Source organism: Gouania willdenowi, chromosome 17 (assembly GCF_900634775.1).
Source record: "Gouania willdenowi chromosome 17, fGouWil2.1, whole genome shotgun sequence".
Lineage (NCBI taxonomy): Eukaryota > Metazoa > Chordata > Actinopteri > Blenniiformes > Gobiesocidae > Gouania > Gouania willdenowi.
The window spans coordinates 23,064,026-23,088,513 of record NC_041060.1 but is presented as its reverse complement, the minus strand read 5'-3'; the positions used below and the strand labels follow the sequence as shown (position 1 = coordinate 23,088,513).

Here is a 24,488-nt window from a genome sequence, read left to right as displayed (position 1 = left end):
TTATCAGCTGACATGCTCTCATACATGAACACTTTTGGTCTCAGTCTCCACACCGAAGTACTACAAGTGTATCTAATTGATTTACAGAAACTGTAAATCCTCAAAAAAAAAAAAAAATTGCGGAGCTTTCCAAGTGCTTAAAACATGACACTGCATCTGACCAGCAACCCTGAAGCTTGACTCCATCTTGTTCATCAAAACCGCTACAACAGTTTGCATTTCTCTTGTTGGCCATTTACTCAAATTTTGGTTACTGTGACCTTCAACCCGATCCCACAATGTGGTGTGCGGCTGAAATGTCAAATTTGTCTATTTGCACACATAATAGCACAGACAGAGAGAGGATCTGGGCAGGCGGGAGGAGACATCAATCAGATCAAGGCCGATTTGCAAATAAAGTCACACATGATTTATTATATCCAACATGCAGCATAGGGGATGATGGAGAGGAAATAGTCAGGATAGCTGCAGAATCCCCCCTAATAAATTATATTCTCTTAAACTGCATCAATAACCTTGCACCTGAGCCACTAAGTTCTTTTATACAGAGACAAAGTAGCAACAGAGTCACCAAAAGCACCTCCAGCAATAACTGCACAATCCCCAGTCATAGGACCACGTTTGGTCAGTCTGCTTTTTCCATCAAACTGGCCAAACTGTGGAACTCACTGCCTACCCATCTGAAATTCATCACAGAGTTCAAAATGTTCACGTCCAGGCTGAAGCTGTGGCTTAAAACAAATCAAAGTTGGACCCACTTGTAAATAATGTTTTTAATTGCGCGCATATCTGTTTGAGCTGAATGTGGGAATGTATACATGCTAGATCACTGTTGTAAATAAGTTAATATGTGTTTAAGATTGTGCTTTTATACATTTTGTATTTTGTTTCTAGGGAAAAGCTCAACCAGGCACAGGAGTTGAGAATTGGCACGAGTTATACACTCTGTATGCATTGCATCAGTTGCACACACACACACACACACACACACACACACACACACACACACACACACACACACACACACACACACACACACACACACACACACACACACACACACACACACACACGCACACGCTCAAGTGCATAGAGTAGGAATAGTTTTTTTTGTGTTTCCAGTAACTTTTACGCAAACCAATATTTCAACAGGTCAATCATATAATATTTGAGTTTGAGACGTGTTGTAAACCAAATAGGGTCTGTTATTATAGTGTATAAAATAAAATTCTATATATTCTGAGATTATGTAATGTCAGGAAAAAAAATCTCTCGATAATCAGAATTATGAGAATATCATATTTATGAGATAAAAATTTGAATTATGACGAGACTATATAAAGTCCGAATTGTCAGATTAAAGTTAGAATTAATGGACTATATAAAATCAGAATTGTGAGATTAAAGTCATATTTATGCTGTTAAAGTCAACACTATATCTTAAATCTTGGAATATATAAAGTCAGAAATATTAGATTAAACTCAGTATCATAAAAATAAATTAAATTCAAATTATGAGATCCAAGTCATGATTATGCTGTTAAAGTCAATATTATATTCTAAATCAGAATTATTGGAATATATAAAATTATAATGAACCCATATTGTGTGCGTGTGTGTGTGAGAGAGAGACGCACACACTGTATTTCACACACGCATTTGGTTCCAGCCCGGTGGGCGTGGCCTCGGGCTGCGCTTTAAGAGCCGTGTCGGAGCGGCGCAGCGCGCACACCGCCCTGAGGAGGACCGAGATGATCTTCTGTGGAGCTGCAGCAAAATGCTGGATGGACACCTTCTCCTGGGATGGTGCTCAATCATTCTGCTAGTCCTGGTCCTGAGCACACCCGGACCCTCCGCTGCGTACTTCGGGTAAGGCAGAAAACTAGGGCTGTCATTGGTCGGATGTCCACAGGTGGCTTTAAAGGGACGCACAAGCGGGCTTAACGCGGATCGCTGATGCTTTGTATAGTGTGTGTGTTCGCGTGCGCGCGCGTGTGTGTGTGTTAATAAGAGAGAGAGAGAGAGAGAGAGTTGTGATCCTGGGAGAATTCATGAGAAGTTCACACACCTTCATAAAGTGTATGATGGTGGACCTCCTGCTGGTCCTTGTATCTCCAGAGGAAGGTGCACTGCATGAGGAGGTCCCCACGGTGCGCCTCAGGAGAACCTGCAAGTGCTCATATGGTTGTAGTTGGGGCTCTTTACATTGTGATGAAGACATGTGATTCAGTGCAGCGTCTGGAAGTGTAGATGAAGTTCTCCTGAGGTTTCTGCAGATCTCGAGATGATTAGAAGTCCAAAGCTGGGTATCATGGCCAATTTCTGGAATCGATTCCATTCTGATTAATAAGGTTTGATTCAGTATTGATTAATTCATATTTCAAATTTTTCTTGGATATTAATAAGATGGTTCTCACCAAGCGGTTGCACTGAATGCACTGTGGCGTTGCACAGGCGCAGTAGTCTACACTGACTAAAGCACAACCCTACTGGTGTTAGAGTAAAACACTAACATAATCTACTCCTGCACCTATGAAGTGATTGTGGAAAATTTCAATTACATCGATTCAAGATCGATTAAATCAATTAGAAGCGTGTCTGCATGAGTTTTTGTAGATGTGGTTCCTCAGCTGATGTTCTCAGAAAGCAGCCATCAGGTGCTCTTGCAGGTCTCCAGATGTTTAAAGGTTGGTCTGCTGACTTTGTGCTCAGGTCTGAGCTTGTCCTGCAGGACAACCGTTTGCACCGCTCAGCGTTTCTTGCCGCGGGCGAGTCTGAGTGAATGATTGATCCAAGGAACCGTGATGGAGCAGTGATGGAGCACGTCCATGTGGCGAAACAACCACACAAATGTGAGTTGTCGTCATGGAAACCGCACCCTACCCCAGCTCCCTTCAGCCGGCCGTCACTAACCTGCTCAGATAAATGTTCCAGCGGGGCCTCTGGGTACTGATTTACTCCAAGCAGAAGGTCCGTGTTGCACACCCAGTTTCCAGAGTGCGGTGGAGCTTAAGTGCAGCACAAACACACACGGGCCTGCACTGCGAGGGCGGGGTGAGATTCCTGGCTTGACCCACCAGCTGCGCCTAAATGGTCGACGGCGGCCACAAGAATGCGCCGCCTGCTGCTGCAGGTGCTGCTGCTGCTGCCTGGGGCTCCTTATCTCAGCAGAGGGAGAGCAGAGGAGAGGGTCCTCAGACCAGCAGCCCCCTGAACCTTTTTACCCCCATCATCATCATCATCATTCCAGGTTAATTTGTTTCTTTGCATCAGCAGCTTCTCTCAACACTCTCCTATGTGTGCAGTTGGAGTTTAACCCTTTTATTCATGCATACCTGACTACTTTGTCTTCACTGATACATCACATTACGGCTAGGGCTGGGCGATATAGACCGAAACTCATATTTTGATATTTGAATTCAAACTAAGTCTTACCAAAAAGACAATTCTGGGTTAAATTTGCTGATAAAAATACCAAATATGCTCATTTATGAACAAAAAGCTGAACAATATGTCCCACTTTTTTTTTCTTTTTTGATAAGGGACAGCATGTGTGAGTGAGTTCTTTAGTTTGGATGCTTAGAGGAAGGCCAGGGTTAGGACACACTCAGAAGTCCATCTAACTGTGCTTTTCTAAGTAGTAGCAAAGGCAGCGACTGCGAAAACAAGTATTTTAAGACAAAACAAGCTATGAAAAAGACTGTATGTACATCGATATAGGCCAGGATTTGCACTTCATGTAGACAGATATCAGTCCCAGCAGGATCTTCACTTTATATTTCCTAGATTTTGTGACCAATTTCTATTTTATTAAGAGAAATATGATGTAATAATTTGAGGAAAATTGAAAAATTTTGTAAGAATTTAGCATTTTTTTCAACAGTTTAACATTAAAAGTCACTGCAATCATGCACTATAAGCACCGGGACAACTGTGAGTTGCTGCAAATATTGATGAGTTTCATTCACACAATGATTCATGTTTTTTCTGTCATTTTTATTTTCTCCTGAAGACCGAATTGGATGCACCAACAAAGGGCCGGATTTGGCTTCCGGGCCTTGACTTTGACATATATGATATAGGCGATATTGTAATTTTCTATATCGCCAAAATAGAAAACTCGATATATTGCCCAGCCCTAATTATGACCTTTTCCATATGTGCCTTTTATTGTCTAAAAGCACAGAAAATAGTCCAGTGTGTGTGATTATTTCTCTGCACATGCTGGAATGTCAGGAATAAAGTGCAGGAATTCTGAAAACATTGCAAGCATCTGCAAATATTGCAAAGTTTAGTTACCTATGCAATGTGCTGGAGGTCTGCGCACCACAGGTTGGGAATCGTGGTGTGTTAACTGCTAGCGAAGCTAGTTTTCTGAAGCAGCAGCACACTGGAGGTGCCTCACCCTCTGCTGATGCTGCAGCCTGGGGTCACTGACGGCCTCGGCTCAGCCAAACACAACAAGATTACCAGCACACTCACACACACACACACACACACACACACACACACACACACACACGCACACACACACTTCCTGAGCCCAGTGTCCCCACACCTCCTCCAACATCTGGCTGCTGTGCATGCAGCGGTTTGCGGCTGCCGGCTCATGCAGCTCATTAGAAGCTCGTTAGTGTGACGGCTTTTCCAGCTCTGGAGGACATTCTGCAGCCACGCCTCACACACACACACACACACACACAGGGTGACACGGGGTGACACGCAGCGATTGTGTAAGCACTGATAAGTCAGAGTGCTGCTGTTTTCCTTAAATCCGAGCTCCCTTTTTTCACTCCGGCCGGTGGGTGAAGCCACAGGGTGGAGCGTCATCTTCTGCGGAAACACTGACAGCCAGAGGAACCCACCCATCCTCTGCAGATATTTCTCAGTGACATCACTTCCTGTGTTCACACCACCTTAGTGGAGAGCTACATTATTGCTGGGTGGTGATTTTCCCACCATAGACGGTCCTTCAGGGTCTTTTTCCCTCAGTATTTTCAGTTCATTTTCTTAAAAGTTGTGATGCGATGTCACAATTCCGACAAACGGAAACGGTCTGGGGTGTAAAAACTTTTCAGTATTCATTGTTTAAAGTGCTGAACCTCATAAAACACACGCTGACTTTAAATCTAAAGGCACAAAAATCACTCCTTAAATGTTGTAAACTGGGTAAAACAAAAATGGTTCGCTACTGGTTCAATCGTGGGCCGTCATCTGCTGACTCAAGGCCATGCACTGGGCCATGACCGGCTGTTTGGGGACCACATACCCACTTGAAGCTTCTGTACATAAATCCGAGCCGTGGCTAGTTTGTTTGAGGTTGATGGCGTGAACGAGCCTCTGCTGAAGATAAGGTAACACGTCGTCTAACAGACAGTGAAAACGTGAGTGAACTTTTATTCATGTCAGTATTTAGAATAATGACTTTAATACAGGAGAGAAACAAAGGGTTTTTTCTGTTTTGTTGTTTTTTGTGAATTTCTGTTGTTTTGTGGGTTATTGGCATCAAAATGAGCATTGTTGCTTTGTGTGTTTTTCTGTCATTCTGTGTATTTTTTTGCCGTTTGGATATTTTTCTGTGATTTTGTGCATTTTTTTTGTAATTTTGGATATTTTTGTGCATTTTTGTTGTTGATTTTAGATTTTTTTTATGTCATTTTGTGCATTGTTGTTGCAATCACGTGTGTTTTTGGTGTAAACTTTTGTATATTGTTGTTTTTTGCGATTTTGTGTATTTTTGTTGTGTGTTTCTTGTCAATTTCAGTATTTTTGTTGTTGCTTTGTGTGTTTTTCAGTCATTTTTTGTATTTTTTGTTGAAATTTTGTATATTTTGTTGTCTTTTGTGTGTTTTTGGAGAACATTTTTGTAATTTGTTGATTTTGTGTGGTTTGGAGTCATTTTGTGTATCGTTGGAGTCAACTTGATTAATATTGTTTTTGTGTATTTTTCTGTCATTCTGTGTTTTTGTTGTTTTTGGATTCATTTTATGTGTCATATTGTATACTTTTCTGTTGATTTACTGTATTTTAAATCATTTTGTGTGTTTTTAGAGTAATTTTGTGTATTTTTGCTTCCGTTTTGTTTATTGTACACTGTGTCTGCAGTTACTCATGTCTGATCCAAGTCACAGCCCAATGCACTTTCAGGCCCTGAATAATCAGAAATTGCCTGAAAACTGCAGAAGCGGACACTTGGATCCTTCCTTCAGATCTACTTCATTATTATGTTATGGACAGTATTGATCTTGGACCGTTGTATGATGTGGTCAATGGATTGTGGGAGTAGTTCTGCACATGTGCAACCATGTTTATTTTTTATGCAGATTGTGAAAGTCAATATGATATTTTGTTGTTTGAAGCAAATTTCCTGAAGTGACTTTCCTGCTGTAGTTTGGAGGCGACACAAACGTATTATTTTATGCTTTTCATACACATCTGAAAAAATGAGTCTGAGCTGCTTATAGAACTTCTACTCTGTACTAAGTAGGACTTTATGGAGGGATACCGTTATACTGATGCATTTATTGGTAAAGATAAAGTGACACTCATTTGCTTTTGCATTTGCTTTACTGGAGGCGTTAGCTGTAGCCAAGCCCAGTTAGTGGTGGAGGAGCTCCAGTATGGTTCATGTAGTGACAACAGCTTCCTTATACCACAGGTTGAATTAGACTTTTTATGTTGTCACTTTGATTGACAGAGCTATAAAAATGCTGTCTTAATCTATTATTATTATTATTATTATTATTATTATTATTATTATTATTATTATTATTATAACATTTAATTAATATTCAGTCTGAACAAAATGAACAAAATTAACATTGATCCTTGTGAGTAATCAATCATTAAATTTAATTTAATTATTTATTTTTTTTTATTGGAATTTTATTTTGGCAGTCTTCTGAAAAACAAAACAGAACAAACAACACTCAATTGTCTTATTCTTCAGCCAAAAGGCTGTAGGTTGAAGCCGAGCTTATACGTACCTACCCCATCACAACAAAACAAAGCAAGATCCTTTACATAATATCACACACACACACACACACACACACACACACACACACAAAAAAATAACATATCACTATTTTCACAAGATACATTCAATAAATATTCTGCACAAGTTTTATATACACAGTTTATACATGTACATCAAACATACTGTATATACTAAATGGGATTTCTGCAGAGGCTGCCATCATGAGGTTTTTGACTTTTACTTTGTACAGACAACGTTTCATGGCTGTTTTCATGTCCTGGAGGCTGAATTCGCACAAACCCGCCACAATAATAATTATTAGGGGTGTCCCGATCCGATATTGATATCGAATATTGGTTCGATATCAGCCAGAAAACGAAAATCGGATTTTATCGGACTGCATCCAAAATCTCCGATATAATATACTATACTATATATAATTCACTCAAACAGAGAGGTTTTGTTGTCACTGGGATTAGGTTGTGGAATTCATTGGATGACAATTTAAAAACTTGTCATACTATTGTTCAAATTAAACATATTTATGAAATGTTGTTGATTGAAAACTACAGTCATCTGTAAATCAAACATACGTTAAACTATTGACATCTGTAACAAACAAAATAGTTTTTTTGTTTTTTGTTTTTTCTTTCTTTTTTTTTGTAACAAACAATTGATTTGGTAACGTTGTGCCTGTTATAATGTAAAAAAATCTCGCAGAATTGATCGGCGACCATCTACTTGGACATTCTTTTACTGAACAGAAAGGGGCGTATATAATAAGACTCGGTCTTCAACATGCTCCTATGTGAAAAGTACTGACTATCAATTACAATGCAGAAATTGTAAACAGGATTACATGGAAGATTACATTTAATTTGATTTGACATATATTGGTTTTTTGGATTTATTTTTTCAATATCTTTATATTGAAAAAAAATATATATATATTATTTATTTTTAAATGTATTTAATTCAATTATAGAATATTGTTATTCTAAAAGGTTAATTATATGTAATCCTTTGGTTTATAATAAATGGGTCTGTTTTTTAAATAATCAAGCCTTTTCTAACATTCCACACTACGAAATAAATACAAGTATGTATGATTCGTGCTGTTATCGTATCGGACCGATATCGCTATCGGCCAATACTCTAGGCTGCTCGGGACATCCCTAATAATTATGTGCAATGTTTTGTAGACGCACGTCGCACTGTGGCTTAGTGGTTGTCAGGTCTGCCTCACAGCAAGGTTCTGGGTTCAAACCCTGGGGTTGACACTTGTGTCCTTTCTGTGTGGAGTTTGCATGTTCTCCCCGTGCTGCGTGGTTTTCCTCCAGGTACTTCCTCCCACAGTCCAAAAACATGACCGTTAGGTCGATTGGAGTCTGTAAATTGCCCATAGGAGTGAATGTGTGAGTGGTTGTTTGTCTGTGTGTCTGTTGCCCTGCGACGGAGTGGCACTCTGGGTGTACCCCCGCTTAACGCCCAGTGAGAGCTGGTGATAGGCAGCGGCAGACCCCCACGACCCCGAAATAGGACAAAGTGTGTCTGAAAATGGATGGGTGGTTTAATGGGACTTTAATATGTTGCCACAAAGTGCTCAGTTTTTTTTAAAGGTCAACAATGGAAGAGTTTTGGTTAACCCGCCCCCTGCCTTATACCAACGCATGTTACCTGTTATTATAAAGAATTTCTGCCTTTTCCAATGAGTAGAGAGTACTGGTTAGTCACTACAGATTTTGCTCTGAGGTGTATTAGTTAGAACTTTGATCTTTTCTTTGTGATGCTTGTTCTCTCCTTTACTCGTCTTGTGGGAGGAGACCAGAGTCCTCCAACATTCATAAAACACTACACGTTCTGATAATTGTAGTCTCTCTGTTACGGAACACACTGGAACACCCTACAGGGTGTATCTCGCTTACGCACATCCTGAGAGCAGGTGGAAAGGCGAAATAAGAGGGATGGATTATCCGTATAATGTAGGGAAGACAACATAGCTGTAATCCACATGTGTAAAACTCAAGGCCTAGGGCCCAAAACCGGCCCTTTAGAGCGTCCAATTAGGGCCTGCAGGAGAAAGTAAAATTGACAGAATCATTGTTGTAAATTACCCACTAATTCAGTTGTAGACATGTTAAAAAATTCAACAAAATTCCCGGTTTCCCCATGCTTCTGTCACATGAAGGCAGTTACTTTTATTTTGAAATTGTTGAAAGATCTCTCCATTTTTATACAATCCTGCCCAATTTTCCTGAAATTATTCCCTAAAAATTCCCCAAGTTAAAAACTAATTGGTCACAAAATCAATGAAGTTAAAAGAGAACATCCTGCAGGGACTGATATCTGTCACTTATTGCTTGAATGATATTGTGCGCCGCATATTTATACGTATAAGTGCAAACTAGCGCACATTAATGTGGAAATTGCTCTTTTTTTTCTGTCAAAAATCTCACTTAAAAAGCCAACTTAAGATGAAACTGGTTTGTATTTGGCCCATGAACCAATATGAGTTTGACACCACTGCTGTAACCTAACCATCATTCACAGATACATTGGATACTTTCTGTTTAATTTGACTGTTTCAGGTAATTAATATTAGTCTTTCATGGACATGGTCCATCATGGCTAATAAGGAAATAAGACTCATTGGTCAACAGTTGGGTTTAGTGATTTATCAATACATGACAGGATTTTCTCATATGTGTTAATATCCTAGTTTTAGGAGTTTCTTCCCTAACTGTTAGGGCTGGGGAAAAAAATTAATTTATGGAATTTGTAGAGAAAAATTATTTTTATTTTGCAAATTCAAGTTTTAAAAAAAAAAAAAAAAATATATATATATATATATATATATATTTTTTTTTTTATTTATTTATTTTTTTTCTCTCTCTCTCTCTTTTTTTCCCACCACAGTTTTTTTGGACTTTTTTGTGTTTCATCCTTGTGGGTTAGCGCAATGTGAGCCAGCCCCCTCTTTGTTTACATGTGTTTACCCTTTGAGTAGGCTATATGTGTGCCACAAGCATGGAAAAAGTTTATTATTTTTTTAATTGTAATGTTATACGTTCTAAAATATGTAGTTATCTGATTTGTTAATCAGAAAATTGAAGCTACTGTGAAGTTGCTGTTGCACTTTTGCTTAAACCTGTATTAAAGCTTGAAATTGTTGAATGACAGATCCTCATTGACTTTTTATTGTGGGACTGTTCTATGCATTTTAACTCTTGAGGACAATCACAGCAATAAAGTCGCACTTTTGACAATATATCTGATGTCTGCAGACATTTTTAAGTGCATTGAAAAAAAATTAATTGAATCGAAAGAGATTTTTTTTTTTCTTTTTTGGAAAAAACGCCTAGCTCCTCTAACTGTCTGCCTGTCCTGACTCTCTTCGTCATGCGTACTGATTCCAGCAGACCCTGGTCTGGAATGGGCACATATGCAACGTCCAGACAGTGCACTTAGATCCAGTTTTGCACCTGCTTGGCTGAACAGTGAAGCAATCATTGGATAACTAAAGCTGATGCTGTCAAAGCAGTCTCTGCCTGCAGGACTCCAGCTCTTACTGCTGAGCGGTTAGAAGGTCACTGCAGGGGCTTGTCTGTGCTCGTGCTGCACAGCCAGAAGAGTTATGGCCACGATGAAGTTTCAGAAATGTGTAGTCGTGATGTCATCAGCGTGGATTGTAGGTTTGCGGTCCTCAGCCTCCGTGCTTTATCTGAGCTGCCATCTATCATACAAACAGAGGCGCACACGCACACACACATGCACAGCCTGAGAGTGTGTGTTTGCCTAATGGGTGTTGGTACACAGCCTGAGGTCAGCTGCTGATCCATCAGCTCCAGGACGCCGTACAGACGTACACAGACATGTTTTTTTCTGTAGCGTTACCCATCATGCAGCTGTCAGGTTCTGCTTCGGAGCGTGTGTCAACGTGCACACGTGAAGCACAAACACGCCATAGGCGCATTTTTGTCAGGTGAGCCTGGAGAGCGACACTGAAGTCTCGGAGCAAGTCGTTTCCTTGCACATGACGCTCAGACAGCATCGAAGCAGACATGGGCAACTGTCGAATGGTGGACCACAGGAGGCCCTTCATCCAATTTTGTGCAGCCCTTAAAACAAATACACAAAAGGACTACAAAACACTTAAAAGGACTACAAAAACACTCAAAAGGACTACAAAAAACCCTTGATAAGATTGTACTTTATTACTCACACATTGGGAAAACCCTTAAAACAAACTATATATCCTTTATACAGCAATGTGATGTCCAGGAGAGCTATGATACTTAAATGGGATCTGATTGGGTGAAATTTTTTAGTCTGTAAAGTGGGCGTCGTTAAGACGAGGGTCCTCTCTTTGTTGGCTTTTTACTTGAAGTTAAAACATGCCGCAGGTCGGCGAGCAGGTGGCAGATTATTGTGAGACCTCAGCCGTCGTCCCGTGTTGGTGGGCGGGGAGTCTGGTACCGGCTGCTCTGCCCTGCTGTGGGCTCGTTGTGGGAGTCAGTCTGTGCCAGTCACACTGGGACCAGTCACCAGTTAAACCTCTTACAAACCGCTGCACCCCTGACGCGTCGCATTAACGCAGCCAGCAAAGTCACAAAGAGGGGAACCAGAGCGAGCGGACAAATGCACGACCGCTGGACCAACGGGGCCTAATGTGGGCTTCTATGGTCGGTTTGTGATCATGTGACTGTGGAGGTCACGAGAGGTCAATGAACTCATCATCATGTTGAAGAAGCCAGATTCAGATTGTTTGATCTTTATGACACAGAGAGTTATCCTGCTGGTGGTAGATCAGATAGAACAACGTGGTCAGGAAGGGATGGAAGCCATGACTCAGCAAAATGTATAGTTTGTTTGTTATGGTCAAACCATCACTCAGCAAGAGTACTGGGTAAGCTTTGGTGTTCAGACCACGACTCAGTCGCAATACTCAAATCATGACTCAGCAACAATACTCTAGGTAGGAATGCGGTGTCCAAACTGTTACTCAGCATTAATACATTGGCTATGTTGTTCAAATGAAGACTGAGCAACAATACTAAAACCATGACTCAGCAAGAGTAGCCTACTTTGGAAGTCTTGTGTTCCAACTGAAACTCAGTAACAACACTCAAAACATGACTCAGCAGTATATCACATTCTCTGGTGTCGAAAAACATGACTCATCAATGCTATATTTATGACTCGGCAACAATACTCAAATTGTCTTGTGTTGAAACCATGAATCAGCAGTAATACTTGGGTAGGCTGTGGTGTTGTAAAGCATGACTCAGCCCTAGGCTGTAGAGCTGCAGGATTATGGGCAAAATGATAATCACAATTATTTTGATCAATATTGTAATCACGATTCTAATCACAATTATTATCATATTTGGAAAAAATCTGTTTTTATTGCACTACTTTTAAACAAACAATGTTTACAGTTTATAGTGCAAAATGAAGCTTTAAAATGGAATTATAATACAAATATATATAAAGAAAAAATATTAACCTAAACATTTAAAATGTACCAAAGGCTAACTAACTAAATACACTGTTACAGAGTGCAGAGACTGTATATTAAATAGGGATGTAACGATTCACTCAACTCCCGATACGATTCGATTCACGATACTGGGTTCACGATACGATTCTCTCACGATTTTATTTTACAAGATGGGACTGTATATAAATGACTGAAAAATATTCCTTTATTTTTTTGGGAAAATACTATACTATTTTTCATTGTCAAAAGAATCCATTGATAAACTATTCAAAACAATGCAATTTAACTAAAAATAAATCTTGAATGAAATAAATAAAGGAATAATACAAATGAATAAGAAGCTTATTATTTAAATTCTGGTTCTATAGTAAACAATACAAAACTGTATAATAGTTCTTTTTCTTTTTAAAAGTGCAACTGAAAATGTATTTTGTGCCTTAACAATTGGACTTAAAAAAAAAAAACACAGTCATTTTACTGTATTTACATCGGATATTTGTTTGGACCAGCAGAGGGCGCTGGTAACCCAGTGGTCGGTTGCCATGCAGATATTTTGCAGTGAAGAAGAGATGCTATGCTAGCAGACAGAGCTAATAGAAAAACGTGACTTTTACAGACATTCACGTAATATTACAGATATTCTTTCGGTGCTAAAGGGGTAAGGAATCATTTATGAATATGTTTAAGAGTAGAAGGCGACCAGAAAGAAAGTATTAGCAGATTTCGCCCGCCGCCAACACTTCTGGATAGCGCCCTCTGCTGGTTAAAAAAAGTACGATTCAATGTTCACTGCATCGATGTGAACCTTGATACCTATGAATCGATTTTTAACTGCCTTACGATTAATCATTACATCCCTAATCACGGATCACGATTAAAATGGATTCATTGTGCAGCCTAGGCTGTAGTTTTGCGAACTTGGCAACAACGCTCAGGTAGGCTGTGGTGTTCAAAATCACTTTGTTACTTAAACAGTGTTTTTGGTCATTTGTAGGTAATTACTGTGCTTTCAGTCCACTTTTACTTCTCCAGTCTCAAAGGCAGTTTGATTACCTTTCTTCTGTGTTCCTCATGTTCATCTCAAACATCATCAGCTTACGTTGGATGCACTGAGATGTTGTTGACAGGTGTACCTTAAAAACACGTGCTCTTATGCTAAGGGTTTCAGGTTAACCTTTAGCTTCAGCTCTGTCAGGCTACAGCTGTGTGCATTCCTGGGTCTGAGGTCCAGGATCAGACCTCAGACCTCCCGAGCTGTCAGTGTGCGGGCGCGCTCAGTCTCCACAACTCCCAGAGGTGTTGATTTTAGGCTGCTGGAGCTCACGTGCACACGCAGTGCATCACGTGCACGCGCTGGTGTGTATGGTGACTGCATATACAAACACAGGGAGCAGTCCGGGGAGGTGGATAAATACACAATTTTCTCCATGAAGTGAAGCTGAAAGTATGTTGCTGGGTGTGTGTGTGTGTGTGTGTGTGTCCTGTGGCCGTCTGTCTTTGTGTAAGTGTTTTTATGTATGTCTGTGTTTCTGTCTGTGTCAGAGTGCAACCTGTGATGCATTCAGGGACATAATCCTAACCTAACAGTATCAGTGATGAAACACTGTACAGTTTTGAACTTGTGTGTGTGTGTGTGTGTGGCCATCGTTGTGTGTCATTGGCCAGCTGTGTGGGATCCACATGACTGAATCCTTCATGTTGGGTCATTTGATGCATTAAATGACCATGTGGGAAGCTCTGGTGTGCAGTTTTAATGGGTGTCCGTTCACTTTTGAGGTGTGTGTGTGTGTGTGTGTGTGTCGGTTGGAGTGTTCAGCACTCCAACATTTTTTTTCCTCCGGGTCAAGACGCAGCTTGCCAGGTTTCCACTCGAAGCTGTCAGACGAGTTGAGAAAAGGCAAACACGCCGTAGAAACCTTTCTCCCGATCTGAAAGTAGATCCCCGTTGCTCGGATTCCCCAGCCAGCTGTGAACGCAGCGCGCAGAAAATACCCTGCAGCATCTGTGAACCATTAACGTGTTCTGATACTGAGCCCGGGGCCCGGGGGGATCGAGCTCACCCCTCAGCTAATCAGAGAGCCACGCTCAGACCGCTTCCTGTCTGGTACACTCCGTAAAGGTCCAGGACATGTTGGAGTCCTCGTTGAAGAGATTTCAGCTCTCATCCAAGAAGCTTCTTGGAGTTCATGCAGTTCATGATTCATACTGAGTCAATAATTCATCAACTATTTAATTGACACTGGAGCTTGGCGATATGAACTAAGAAAGTAATAGGAGTCTGGGTCAAAGTCTAATACAGGCAGTTTATACAGCATAGTTAGTCTGTGTCTCTCTGAGGGACAGCACGTGTGAGTGAGTTGTGTAGCTTGGCTCGTTTTGGGGCAGGAGCCTGGATGGACTTCATAGTCTGGGTTGCAACGGCAGTTGAACACACTCCTATTGTAGCGTATGCTGCTGATGGAGATGCTGGCAGAGATTACAGGTGCTCACACTATTAGGAACATTGACATGCAACGGACACACACTTACCATCCGTGTGCGTCTCCATGTTGTCTCTGTAAAGCTGTGAGTGAGGGCATGGCAGAAATAAGTTTGTGGGAGGGGAAGAGAGTTAGGGAAGACTTAGGGGAAAAAAAGCAGCTCTAAAAATTAGAATTTGATCACAAAACAAGCATTTTCTAAATCTTGATATATATTGATTTATTCCTCAGCTCAAATAGAAAGTGAGCTTGACAATGATGATAAGAGTTAATGATTTAGATCAGACGCGGTCAACTGGTGGTCCCCAAAGCAGAGACACAAAATGAGTCTAAAAACAGATAAAATGACAAGAAAATTACATACATTGACTCAAAAAACACAGATTTACTGGAGGTTTTAACCATAGCCATAGTCAGCTGGTAGTTTTGTCATTTGCCTCGTCACACCATCAAAGTCTTGTTGCATTCCCTAATGTCACCTACTGGTTAGGAGGAGTCTTTAATTGACACAGTTATTGAAAGCAGAAGCTTTGATAATTCAATTCAATTCATCTTTATTTGTATAGCGCAATTTACAACAACGTAATCTCAATGCACTTATCGAAATATAAAATTCATTATAAGAAAGATCTACACGAACAAGCATTTAGCATTTATATCTCTATATCAAGAGATATTTGCTATTTTCACGTCTTTGGACAATAGACGCAGGCAGCCCTGATGATCTCTGGGCTAACCAATGAGTCAATATGGTTTCAGTTGGGACAAATAGACAGAGTCCAGGACAGGACCTGAGCTAGTGATGCTATTAGCATCAGTGATCATTGTTGTGTATGAAAAAGTCAGGACACAGTTTAGGCACCGACTGACTTTGAGAAATCCATCACACGTCTGTGATTCTGTCATTTTCTCTGAAGATGCATGTTGTGGTTGTTTTGTCGTGTCATGAGCTCACGTGTGTGTGCGTGTGTGTGTGTTTGTGAAATGATGGTGATGATGAAGATGTGCAGAGATAATTTAGTTTTCCCATGTGTTTCTGACTCCGGCTCTCTGAGGGGTTTAAATACGCCTCCTGTAATAAACCACCCGCTGCAGCTCATGGCCTCCCAGGACCAGGAGTGTGTGATCAGGATTAAAAACCTCCCGCTGCCGCCGGGGGTGATATCCCCTCTCAGGACAGGACAGCAATATGACTCCTGGCCTGGTGGCTACTGTTGGCGTGGCTGTGCTGTCACTGTCCCAACATACCCCACTGTCTGACCTGTGAGTCCAGGGCTTTGTCCTCGGAGTTATCAGGATTTTATTTTTCCACCTCCTGGCTCTGGCATGCCTGTTGCTGCTGATCCCAATCTCCTCCAAAGCCGGGCAGCTCCTGAACATTAACTTTGATCCATGTGAACATTAACCGCAGGCCGGAGCTCCGGCTCCTGGCCATGTTTGTTTAGGATATTTTATTGTTGATCCAAGAGGGCCAGCTGCTCCCCCTCCATCCGACCTGAGCCGCTGTGATCTGTGTCTGCAGGTTGACGGGGAACGAACCGCTCACCATCCTCCCCCTGAACTCGGTGCCCGAAGAGACGACGGGCCGCGGCCACTACAAGCTGTGCGACCGGCTCAAGCTGGAAAAGAAACAGCGTCGGATGTGCCGGCGTGACCCGGGCGTGGCCGAGACCCTCCGCGAGGCCATCACTATGAGTGTGATGGAGTGCCAGTACCAGTTTCGCTTTGAGAGGTGGAACTGCACCTTAGAGGGGCGCCACCGAGCCAACATACTAAAGAGAGGTGAGGTATACCCCACAGGAAGTTTTACTACTCACGCCAACCTTATAGACACTTTAACCCTTTTGACACCTATGTTTTCCTTAAGATTTCAAAAAGCTGTAGCTCAAAGTTTTGGGAAATAAATCCATACTACAGCACCAAAGTATTTTGATCGTGGTGAATTTACTCTTTTTAATGTAATTAGTATGCGTGCTAAAATTAGTGCGCACGCAAATAGATTGCACGTTTGTTCACCTGATGTGGGCGATTTACTAAGATAACCTTTGCAGATGATAACAGGTGCAAGAGTGGTGGAGACACTTTTAATTTAAATTTGCGTTAATGAGCAGAGTTGCAGAAGGAGAAGCACCATATGGTAGGCTTTCTGTGAGAAAACCATAAGAATAGCTGATGAAGTCAAGTAAAACATGGACGGATTGAAGAAGTTGACTTGAAGGAAAAGTAGCTCATGAGATATGATTATAGTTTTTTCATTCATTCGTTCCAGGAAAAAGTTGCACAGTTGCAGCCATCTGTGAGTAAAGCTGTGACAGTTAAGATCTCAGTTAAGACTTCACTTTGGGCTTGTTTGAGGAGAAGTTCCCAACATATTATATACACAGGAGTTATGTTGGTAATCAAAAAAAAGGAAAATTAGAAACATCCAGTCGAGCCGTCACACCCTCAGTCAAACCACAAAGCCGCAAAAAACACAAAAAGTCTAAATCAAATATCACAATAAAACATAAAAACAGACCTACTAGCAATATGTTGTCCAAAAAAAAACAAACTCACATGCTGTCGTGCAGGGAGAGGAAAGATCTGGAACGTTTCTGCCTGATTGCTGATTGAAATCAGGTGTTCAGCTGAAAGAAGTAGAAGGAGAGCCCCACCACAATAGGAAAGGATTGAGTTAAATATTTGTTGGGACCTTCTTATTTTCAAGATAACATCAGGCTCAAAGGATCAGATCATCTGTTTCTCATATCTCAAATAAACCAAGCACTCATCATCGTCACCATTATCACCAGAAATACTTCTCCTCAGAGTCAGAATAAGGCGCAAAATGAGAAAGTACTGTTTCTGAAATGTGTTGGACCCCATATACTGTCTGTGAGAATTGAAAGTGTTTTTTTAATTTTTTTTTTTATGTTGGGCCTTTAAAAATGCCTCAGACACACATTTAAGGTAAATGTATTAAAACACACATAATGGCAGCGTAGTTTCATCCCTACTGTATCATGTCCAGGAGTTATAGTTCCTCCAAAATAGTCATTGTTTGTGAACTTTGGCTCACAACCAGACAAAGCAGGATGTTTGGGGGCCATTGGCGCTACTATTAGCTCACACTGCTTTTACATACTGTATTATATATTGGGTGAAACGTGATATGACGAGGGTTCTTCTTCTTCTTAACTTCTTATTTTGGCAGTAATCTGCTGTGTATCTTTTCCTGTTCTCTCTGCTCTCATCTGTGCTGCCTCTCCGCACCTCAGGAGAGTTTTAAATACATTTTTGTTCAAATATTTACCAGTAAATTCATTCATTTTGATGCTGTAAACATCTTCCAAGATTGTCACGACTTTTTAGGTTATGGACAAATTCAGCAATTAATGCAACATTGTAGTATTGTGGCGCTGAAAGGGTTAAAACATGTTCTGACAAAGAAAAAAACTTTATTCAATCTGATGATTCATTGTTTGATTTTCAATCACAGGACCATTGTTACTTACACAGCATAGTCATTCGCCCCTCTCTGTTTTGTTTCCCCAGGATTTAAGGAGACTGCCTTCCTGTACGCCGTCTCCTCTGCAGGCCTCACCCACGCCCTTGCCAAAGCCTGCAGCGCAGGCCGCATGGAGCGCTGCACGTGCGACGAGGCCCCAGACCTGGAGAATAGGAAGGCCTGGCAATGGGGTGGCTGTGGGGACAACCTTAAATACGCTAACAAGTTTGTCAAGGACTTCCTTGGCAAACGCTCCAACAAGGACCTGCGGGCTCGCATCGACATGCACAACACCAACGTGGGCATGAAGGTGAGCAGCATCAGAGGGTCAAGACCATAGAGGTCCCAGTCTGAGCCACATTTATTCTTCTTAACCCATTCAGATCCCTACCAATGCCCTCTGTCAACAGAGGATGATTAAGACGACATAAAGCCGAGGCAGTGGAGTGATTTTCCTGAAGCTGTGCAGAGCAGGGGCGCCTTCTATTTTCCTACTTTAAGATTAACATCCTGAAAATGGACCCATGACAGCCTGCCAACTCACCACAATGACTCTAGGCTTGATGTGAAGTCAGCAGAGAGAATCAAAGATTGTCTGAGGCAGCTGTTTACATTTTCTGGAGGAGCCGTTTCCATGAAGAATGTTTCAGAATTGAATCTGTCATATCTTTCACTCTACCGTCAGTTTTTTCAGCGATATTATAATAAGTTACATTTTTAGAGCGATCCTGAAACTGATCCTTATCCTCCACGTTTTTTTTCTTTGTTTTTTTGACAGTGTGCAGTTGCTGTTTGATAGTTATTTTCCCTCTTCTGTGCTTTTTTGTTGATATAATTGTTTTTGGGGTCATTTTGTGTTCTTCTTTGTGTGGTTTTGAGTCATTCTTATATAATGTTGTCTCCTCTTAGTCTTTCTATAGCCAGGTCTTGTTGTGATTTTGTAGCTAGTTTTACATTTTTGCTGTCGTAATGTGTGTTTGTGTGATTTTGCTGTTGTTTTGGTTTTCCCCAGTATAATTTTATTATTGTTTTGAGTGTTGCTTTTGTCTTTTGTAGCCACTTTGTGTAATTTGTTGTCATTTGTAGCCTTCTTGGAGGAGTTTTTGTATTACTGTATATTATATTACTGTGGTTTTGTGTCCTTTTTGTGTTTTTGGTGTAAATTTAAGTTTGTTTCATGTGATTTTAAAGTATTTTTTTTTTTTGCATTTGTGTTGCGTTTCAAACAAGGACAAGAAATGAAACACATTTCTTAAAGGTCTGGGCAGCGTCCGTTTGATATTCCTTCATTTTTACTGCATTCTTTCACAAACTTGAAGATAAAGCTTTGCGTTTCATGTAATGCAGATGGTAAATGTGCTGTGTCATCCTCTGAGATCGTGAGCTCCATAACAGAGACCAGTCCCACATGTTTTGGTTAGCTTAGCACTTAGCGCCGCTAGCTGAGCATGGTCTAAGGGTTTGAAGGGCATCCCTGAGTAAAATACTTGTTGCTAAGAGATATTTCTCACCTGTCAGTAAATACTGCTGCAGCTGGAAGCAGGAAGATTGTTTTATTTTGAAGTCCTTTGAGTGAATTGAGTGGTAGGTTGGGGTGAAGGGATTTTGCTAATGGGAGCAGGAGAAGTTTGTACAGAAGTGCTGTGTTCTTTGACATAAATCCAGTAAGATCCATATGTTTGATCCTTGCTGTAGTTTTATAGACATGAAATTTCCAAGGTTCTATTGGGCAACCAGGAGAGGACATTACAGTGGTCCAATGGTGAGGAGACAAATGCTTGAATGAGGGACTCGGTGGATAAACCGGTGAAGGAAGGGGCAATTTTCTGTTAGGTGAAAGAAAGTGGTTTTGGTGATGGAGGAGACCAGGGCTTTAAATAACAGGGTTGGGTCAAACAGCACTCAAGGATTGTAGACCATAGCAGACGGAGAGACGTGGAAGAAGAGGCCGTTTGAGTAACTCATTACTTTATAATGAAAGCATGTTATGTACCAATTGCTAAAAACCCCTTATGGTGCACACTTTGGGAATTGCTGCTGTCAGGGAAACTATGACGCTGCTTTCATATATGATGCAAAAGCAAACTGCAAACCTAGAAGCTTTCTTTAGCATTGTGGTTTGAGTCCCACTTGGTCCTATTAGGAGATCTGAGTCCTGATGGCTCCCGAGTCTTGAAATTTCCTCTATTACGTACTTGCAAAGAGAGCAGCTGTCAGCAAGGTCTGAACAATGACCTCTGACGAGCTCAAGGGACGCAAAGGCTTTATAGTGTTGCAGGTGATGTCATGTATTTTTACATTTTCAGGGCTAGGAGGAGAACCCAACCCTACAAATGACATGTTATTCCAGAAGCTACCATGTGCATCCTGATACGTGGAGAGCTGAGGATAAAGTCCTTCTGTTACACTAATGAAACACTGGCAGTTATCTGGGCTTTACAATAACCCGTGGTCTTTGTGTAATTATGGAGGACTGCACTGAGAGAACTTCAAAGCAGATCTTCACCCTGTTATTAAAATGTTGGGGCCACTTGGTTGGTCTAATCAGCTCTGAGGTCAGAATGTATGTTTACACCCTGCTTTTTAAGTGTCTTATTTCCCACAGCGTGTGAATGCATCATCTGTCTCATCCTCTCAGCTTGAATCAAAGGCTTTCTCTGAGCTTCTCATCTCAGGATGAAGCCACCAAACAGCCATTATCCCTCAGATTAATGTGTTCACCATCCACGCACTCTGCTCCTGAGTGGACAGTTGACTGTAATCATAGCTTTCACTCTGCTCCACCCACAGTCGGCTTCTTCCATGCTCTTCGACATACACAGTTTATCCGTATTTAATCTCATTAGACCACTGTTTGGGGTTAACAAGACTAATGCATCACCATTGTCTATGTTTCTTGCAGGTAATCAAGGCCGGCGTGGAGACTACGTGTAAGTGCCATGGCGTCTCGGGCTCTTGCACCGTTCAGACCTGCTGGAGGCAGTTGCTGCCTTTCCATGAGATTGGGAAGCAGCTGAAGCAACGTTACGAGTCCTCTGTGAAGGTCGGCAGCTCCACGAATGAGGCCACCGGCGAGAGCGAGATCTCCACAGGCCGTGGCCAGCAGCCGCAGCAGCAGCCGCCCACGCCGGGCGTCAGCGATCACATCCCCCGCACCATGGACCTGCTCCACATTGAGGACTCACCCAGTTTCTGCCGTCCCAGCAAGTACTCGTCGGGTACAGCAGCCCGCAAGTGCTACAAGGACAAGAACTGTGACGCCATCTGCTGCGGTCGAGGCCACAACACTCAGAGCAGGGAGGTGACGCGGCCCTGCCAGTGCCAGGTTCGCTGGTGTTGCTACGTGGAATGCAAACAGTGCACACAGAGGGAGGAGGTGTACACCTGTAAGGGCTGAGGGCCGTTCTTTCCACCGCTGGACCGAGGGAGGGGGGGTTAGGAGGAGGGGAGGGTTGTCTCCCAGAAGCCAAGAAGCAGCAAGCACTTTTCTGTGGGTCCGGTTTCAAACAGTCCTGCAGGATAAAAACACCTTCTCAGACAACTGGGTCCACATCTCAAGCTTTGAATCACAGCAGCGTCAACAGCTGGAGATCCTCCAGACTAGTTTTTCAGGATGGGAACTATTTGGAGAGTCCAGCCAAGGAGACCCAGGGTGTCCGATAGTTGAGTCCCAGGGTGTCCAGCCTTTGAGACCCGGGGCATTCAGCCAATCAGAACCAGGGCCTTTGACTGTTAAGACCAGGACCGTCAGACTCTTGAGACCCGGAGTGTGTCCAGCCTTTGGGACTCTGGGCTAGGGCCTTCGACTGTTGAGTCTCGGAGTGTCTGACCCCAATAAGCCTGGGTGATAATGACTGGGTTGTAGCCAAGTCACAAAATAAGTGTTTGTGTGTGTTTGTGTGAGAGAGAGAGCATGTGTGTGTGTGTGTGTGTGTGTGCGCGTGTGTGTGAGTGAACGTGTGATAGACTATAAGAGCACTAAGCGAAGCTCAAGATACATTTTATTCAGACAGTGTGTACATTTCTTTACACGCACATATCTACACTCGCACACATGTTGTGTGTTTGCCTATGTCTGTACATAAACACAGTTATATTGCAATGATACTTTACAAGCCACTCTTCTGTTGAGAACCACTAACCACACAGACATATTTGTGTGCTCCTTCCTCTTCCCCATGTTTTGTGAAGAGCCTTTTTGATGACCTGATCTCAGTTTTTTCTTTCGACACTTTTAAAGCTGACAGAAAAACCGAAGCAGCCCGTTGGAGAGGACTGGGCTCATCCGGTGTTCAGGGACTTAAATCAACCACTACAATGGTGTGTGATAGCTAACACGTAAGTGACAATGTAATCTGCCTGTTTTATGACGGACGTTTGAGTGTAAAAGTGGAAACTTCACCCTGACACGTCTCTGGTCGACTAAAATGAGTAGATGAGGTTTTAACACATCCACAGATGATCGCTGCTGTCGCGTCATGCTTATGTTTAGTGACAGGACAAAATCCCAACAGACAAAAATCCAAACATACATCCATGGACAGAAACTTATTGTTAGTAAAAAATTAAAAGTAACATTTTGTCTGTTGGGATTTTGTCATGGATTTCTTGTGTTTTTCGTCAGTGTCTTGGTTAACTTGCTCATTTTAAGCACATAATGAAGGAGGATAGGTGGAGTTAATGGTGTGATGCAAGACGAAAGCCTGCAGCAACGTCTCAGCTGAACCTAAAGCAACCGATCAGGCCTTAAAACTTTCGCCGGACACGTTCAGGCATGTTCCTTTCCACATGCTAGTGACAACAGGCGTGCTAAACTTGCTTTGACACACAATTTCTCACCTGAACTGCTGCACACGCCTGACTCTACAATCTCAGCCTCTGGGAACATTAGGTTTTATATGAATATAAATATATATCTATCTATCTATGGTGGCGTCCACACCATATATGCCATAATTTAGGTTGGTGTGTATTTACTACTGAGTGAGGGACCCAGCGTTGTATGATAGCACCGTTCACGCACTGAAGCCCCAAAGCCCTAAGTATTTAAAGATCTGTATTTATGGATCTGTAGTGGATCCTCTGTCCCATTAAATTGTTTCTTCTCCTGTGGTATAAAAACAAACGTGAAGCACGTGGTCGCCTCTCACCGCCATCCAAAACACAACGTGGCATCAAAGCTCATGTGAAACACAAAGTAAACCATCTAACCCGGGTCAGCCTCGCGAGCTGCCAGGGTCACTGGCGTCCAGAGCGTCTGCCACTGGAAGAGCGTCCGGTTGTTAGCGGTGACGAGATGAACTTGGATCGTTTTGATTTAAGTAGCTGTGGTCACAATGTCGACACAGAGCTTTGCACGCTACATGGAAACCATAATAACTATGCAGCCAGTGGGAGCCGAAATACCACGGTTCCACACACACACAGTTTATGGGTTGAACATTCCCGGTGAGGAAGAGGAATGTGACGAAACAGCCTGTTTTGTAGAGCGATTATTTAAATGCATGTTGAAAGTGTGTGTTGGGTGTAAATACTTCCATACTAACAATACGTGTGTGATGGTCTGCGTCCGCACTGTTGGATCACTGCTCAGCTTCACGTCTTATGGGATCTTTAAGTTAAATTCCTCTACCTCATGTGTACAGCCTGTCGGTATAAACAGATCACAGTGACTGCTAAGAATGTATTTAAGTTATTTAACTTCTTTGTATAACAAAGGCCAAAAATCTGAACAATAAATGAATTTTAAATGAGCTTTTTGTGCATTATTTGAAGTTATTCTGTGAATTTATTACAAAATCAAAAGCCATTGAAGCACACATAGAGTAACAACAATATTGTGCCATATTTATACAAACAGTCAAAGAGAATGATCTTAAAAGCATTTAGTCACAAACATCTGAAACTGAACTATATAGGGTTTAAATAATGAATGTTTTCCTATATGACTTCAACTGTGTTAAATCATTCTGAGGGCAGCATCAGATGCTGACGTGCATTAGTCAATGGGTAAATAATCACATAGCATCAGTTTAGGTATCT

General features: G+C 41.7%; 1 protein-coding gene across 1 annotated transcript; it reads left to right on the top strand.

Annotated features, from left to right (window-relative positions):
- The first annotated feature begins 1,740 nt into the window (after positions 1–1,740).
- On the top strand, positions 1,741–24,199 carry wnt9a (wingless-type MMTV integration site family, member 9A). The gene is made up of 4 exons (XM_028473555.1): positions 1,741–1,869; positions 16,482–16,741; positions 18,494–18,756; positions 21,349–24,199. Exons 1-4 carry the CDS (start codon positions 1,778–1,780, stop codon positions 21,841–21,843), a joined length of 1,110 nt encoding a protein of 369 aa, XP_028329356.1. The 5' UTR covers positions 1,741–1,777; the 3' UTR covers positions 21,844–24,199.
- The last annotated feature ends 289 nt before the right edge of the window (positions 24,200–24,488 follow it).

Bases quoted from the DNA above. Each gene is read 5' to 3' on its own strand.
- wnt9a (XM_028473555.1), top strand. From the start codon at position 1,778: ATGCTGGATGGACACCTTCTCCTGGGATGGTGCTCAATCATTCTGCTA. The intron at 1,870-16,481 runs GTAAGGCAGAAA...CTGTGTCTGCAG, and splicing joins CCCTCCGCTGCGTACTTCGG to GTTGACGGGGAACGAACCGC. The intron at 18,757-21,348 runs GTGAGCAGCATC...TGTTTCTTGCAG, and splicing joins ACACCAACGTGGGCATGAAG to GTAATCAAGGCCGGCGTGGA.